Source organism: Impatiens glandulifera, chromosome 3 (assembly GCF_907164915.1).
Source record: "Impatiens glandulifera chromosome 3, dImpGla2.1, whole genome shotgun sequence".
Lineage (NCBI taxonomy): Eukaryota > Viridiplantae > Streptophyta > Magnoliopsida > Ericales > Balsaminaceae > Impatiens > Impatiens glandulifera.
This window is the reverse complement of record NC_061864.1, coordinates 17,170,783-17,175,656: the sequence shown is the minus strand read 5'-3', so window position 1 is coordinate 17,175,656 and position 4,874 is coordinate 17,170,783. Positions and strand designations below refer to the sequence as shown.

General features: G+C 38.5%; 1 protein-coding gene across 1 annotated transcript; it reads left to right on the top strand.

Moving 5' to 3' along the window:
- The first annotated feature begins 1,359 nt into the window (after positions 1-1,359).
- On the top strand, positions 1,360-4,874 carry LOC124929496 (protein SUPPRESSOR OF MAX2 1-like). Its single transcript, XM_047469872.1, has 3 exons — positions 1,360-2,960; positions 3,057-3,261; positions 3,381-4,874. The coding sequence occupies exons 1-3, from the start codon at positions 1,771-1,773 to the stop codon at positions 4,734-4,736; spliced, it is 2,751 nt and encodes a 916-aa protein (XP_047325828.1). The 5' UTR covers positions 1,360-1,770; the 3' UTR covers positions 4,737-4,874.

Genomic DNA, 4,874 nt, shown 5'->3' with positions numbered 1-4,874 from the left:
CATTATTGAAAGTTGGTTTATGAGATAAAAAAGTCACGAATTTTGAGTTGAAACGGGTTGTTTTGAGTTAAGTATGGTCATGATTGTAAGGTGTCATGTAAGTTCTTTTTTTAATTAAAAAATTTAAAAAAAAAAAATTATAACAAAAAAACACAAATCAAACCAGGCCTAGTACTCACAAATGAGAGAGAAAGGATCGTTTGTAAAGACACATTTGGTCTCCAATAGCGTCGTTATCATTATTAAAAAGCACTATGATTGTCGCCTAGAAAACAAACAACCCCTACTCACTACTTAGCTAAGCCTTGTTTGGGATTATTCTATATCTCATTATGATATGATATTATACCTTTTTTAAAATATTTTTTTCTTCTTTTGGTTTGGGTTATTTTATTACATTGTTTATTTATTATAAAAAAAATATATATATATTATATAATAGAGAACTAGATCCAAATATCCAACTAACCCCATTGCAATGTAAAAATGACAGAAGTTAATAAATTATTCATTGTGCATTAGTAGATATAAAAAATTACCTAACCAATCTATATGATATTTTTCTAAAAAAATGACTAACCAACATATAATTAATTATTTATTTAAAAAAGAATCAAATTTATAAGCGATTAGATTCAGTTGATTTATACACCGAATTGTACAACTATACGACAAATTTTGTTTATTGTTCGATTTATTTTGGTTGATTTAGTTAGCCAATATGTTACTAAATAATACAAATATATATAAGCAATAATAATAAAACTATATCTAAATTATGATTCACCGTAGATAAAATTGAGTAAATGCGACTCTATTAGCTCGGTTATACTTTATTCATACAATCGACCGTATAAACGACAAATTGGATTTATCAAATATTTGGTGAATTTGATAATTATTTAAATATCTAGCTATACATATCAAAATATTTTGTAATCCACATGTTTTAATCAAATCTAATAACAATTAACAAAATCTTATAAATATAGTAACAATAATAATTTCAAACAAAATTTCTTAACAAAAACATAAAAATATATATATATATAATTTTTGGTACATCTTAAAAATAGAAGGTATTTAATTTTCTAAAAATGTTTGAAATATATTAGTTTTTTTGGACAAAATTAATTGTAACGCGTGAAATTATAGTAAAATAGGAAAGAAAAGAAAAGAAAAAGTAATGGTGGCTTTTGAATATATTATAATAATAATAAAAAAAAAAATAATGGTGGCTTGACTTGAAAAGAGTAGTAATTGTAAAACAATCTTTAAAGCTTAAAGTGAAGATTTTGTTTGTATATGCAAACAAACAACTGTGTTCTTCTTCATTCTTCTTCTTCTACTCCGTCTCTTCATTCTTGTCCAGGGATTCTTTTTCTTATTCAATTTCTCAGAAAGACATCGCCTTTCTCTCTCTTATCGTCATCTCTGTCAGACCCAGAAAGAAAGATAGAAAGAGAGTCTACTCGGTGAAGAAGAAGAACTTCCATTAAAGATCCCCAGATTCAGATTATAAAGAATACCCATCTTCAGTTTCAGGTGAACTTTTTCTACCCTCCTTTCTAGGTTTTGATCCAGAGAAGAAGAAAAGGGCAAAGGAATAAAACGCATTTCTAGCTTTCGGTGCTCCCCTTTTGGCCTTTTCTGCGATTCCAAGCATCTCCATCTCCCCCCTATATAGATAGATAGATAGATAAAATACATTTTTTTTTTTTTATCATTTTGATTCAATTCGAATTTCGAGATTGATTTATCTCTAAAGAGATGAGAGCCGGTTTAAGCACGATCCAGCAAACCCTTACGCCGGAAGCGGCAGGCGTACTTAATCATTCGATCGGTGAGGCTGGACGTCGTAATCACGGCCAGACGACGCCGCTTCATGTGGCGGCGACTCTACTGGCTTCACCGTCTGGATTTCTCAGACAGGCATGTATTAGGTCTCATCCTAACTCTTCTCATCCTCTTCAATGTCGTGCACTTGAACTCTGTTTTAGTGTTGCCCTAGAACGATTACCCACCGCTCAAAACATGGCTGTTGGGACTGAACCGCCAATTTCAAACGCTCTTATGGCGGCGCTTAAACGGGCACAGGCTCATCAACGACGTGGATGCCCTGAACAACAGCAACAGCCTTTGTTGGCTGTTAAGGTTGAGCTTGAGCAACTAATCATCTCGATTCTCGATGATCCCAGCGTCAGCCGCGTTATGCGAGAGGCTAGCTTTTCGAGTCCGGCGGTCAAGGTTATAATTGAGCAATCGATGAATTCTCAATCTGGACCAACGCAGATATCGAATCAATCTCCAATCGGAATCATGTTCAGACCCAATCCCAATCCCAGTCCGATTCCGATCCCAATTCAATCCTCAATCGTTCCCAACAGGAATTTATATCTGAATCCACGGTTACAACAACAGGGTAATACAGGGCAGCTGAAAACAGATGATGTAAAGAAGGTGTTTGATGTAATGCTTAAAAGCAAGAAAAGGAACCCAGTTCTGGTTGGTGATTCACAACCAGAGTCTATAGTGAAGGAGGTGATTAGGAGAATAGAGAAAGGAGAAGTGAGTGAAGGAAGCCTGTTAAAGAACGCCCGTGTGATAACATTAGGGAGGGAGACAGAAATGGCCACAAAGATTAAGGAATTGGGCGGTGTAATCGAGGTTCGATTGAACGGAGCGGCTGGAGTTGTCATCGATTTGGGCGATTTGAAATGGCTGGTGGAACAGGTTTCTGAATCAGGAAGGGTGGCTGTGGCTGAGATGGCTCGCCTGTTGTCAAGGTTTCGCCATGGCTTCGTTAATGGTGTTTGGCTGATTGGAACTGCAACTTGCGAAACTTATTTGAGATGCCAAGTTTATCATTCTTCAATGGAGAATGATTGGGATTTGCAGGCTTTACCAATTACAGCTTCATCTCTTCCTCCTTTTCCTTCTCTTCCTGGCTTGTTTCAAAGGTATTTCTTTTTTCACTGTTTGATTGATTATGTCATTCTTTAGGATTAAAGATATGCAATATTTATCTGTTGGCTAATGAAATGAGAGTTTCTCAGGACTGGAAGAACTGGAATTCTTGGCAATTCGATCGAGTCTAACCGAATCCCACAGCCTCTTGCTGCTGCTGCTTCCCGTGGAACCAGATGCTGTCCGGACTGCACCAAGAGCTACGAGAAAGAGGTGGCGGAATCAGCATCTGCTCGCCCACTGTTGCCGCGTTGGTTGCAAAATGCCAAAGCCGATAACATGGATCCGACAAAGGTAGATAAATTGATTGATTTCTTTCCATTTCGAATGAATTGAATTCCAGGGTTTATTTCCTAGAGGAAGCTGTCACGAACTTTCAATTAAGTTTTTTCCATTTGTAAATATATTTTCAGAACAAGGATGATCAAGACGCAATTATTAAGAAGAAATGGAGCGACAAATGTTTACATCTTCATCCAAATTTTCAACCTGCACTCGGTTTGAGTAACCCGGTTAGGGTTAGAACAGATCTCGCCCTTTCCCAACCAGCTATTCCCGAGAAGAAGACACAAAATTTCACTGAGGAACGATTAAAAGACTTCTTCTCGACTGACTTTCAGGTAGAAAAGTTTGCGAAAGCGGCCGATACCGTCACCTTTAAGAAGCTTCTAAAGAGATTAACCGAAAAGGCGTGGTGGCAACAAGAGGCCGCCTCTTCCTTAGCCACCGCCTTGACCCGATGTCGAATGGGTAATGGGAAAAAACGAAGTGGTTCGTCGAAAGGAGATGTTTGGTTGTTGTTTACAGGCCCGGACAGGATCGCCAAGAGGAAAATGGCGTCGGTTCTCGCCGAAGGTGAAACCCCGATCATTATATGTCTCGGGTCGAGACGAGATTCAGACACGACGATGGGTTTCCGCGGAAAAACCGCCTTGGATCGAATAGCGGAGGCAGTTAGGAACGATCCGTTTTCAGTTATACTGTTGGAGGATTTTGATGAATCTGACGCGATTATTCGATTGAGCATTAGACGTGCGATGGAGAGGGGTCGGTTAACTGATTCTCACGGACGCGAAATCAACCTTGGGAATGTTGTTTTTATACTAACCGTGAAACCGGACAATAACAGAAACACATTTGATTCGGAGGAGGCTAGGTTTTCTTCTCTAGCCAGTGGGAATTGGCAGTTGAGGCTTTCTGTTAACGAGGAGAAGGGCGGTAAGCGTCGTGCCAGCTGGCTAACCGACGAAGGAGAAAGGATCAAGAAGCCGAGGCTATCGCTCGATCTCAATCTGATGGCGGATGAGGATAGGACAGACGGGTCTCACAACTCGAGTGATGTTACTGTCGAGCACGAATCGGAGGGAAGGCAGTTCTTCTCGGTCACTTCTGTTCCTGGTGAGGTGATCGAAAATGTTGACGAAACAATTGTTTTTAAGTCATTGAACTTTGGTACAATATGCGGGGAAATCAAGAGGAGGATAACTGAGAGGTTTCTAGAGGTGATGTCGGAAAGAAAGGTGTCGATAGAAGTGGAAGACTCGGTTCTCGAGAAGGTTTTTGGTGCGTTATGGCTGGGGAAAGGAGGTCTAGATGAGTGGTTCGAGAAGGTTTTGTGTCCGAGTTTCGAGCAGTTGAGGGAGCGATTGTCGGAGGAAGGGGCGGTTGTTCGCTTGGAACTGGATAATGAGGAAGAAGATTATGGTGAAAGGAGGCAAAGATCGGATTGTTTGATGCCTGATCAAATTAGGGTTATGCATAAGATTTGATTTGTGTAAATACGAGGAAATGTTTTTGAATTGTTTGAGGATAAAAAAGGTTTAAAACTTTCTTTGTTTACAAATAGTAATACTTATAATGTTAAGAACAAATGTTTAGAATACATATTGAATTTTTTTTATCTATCA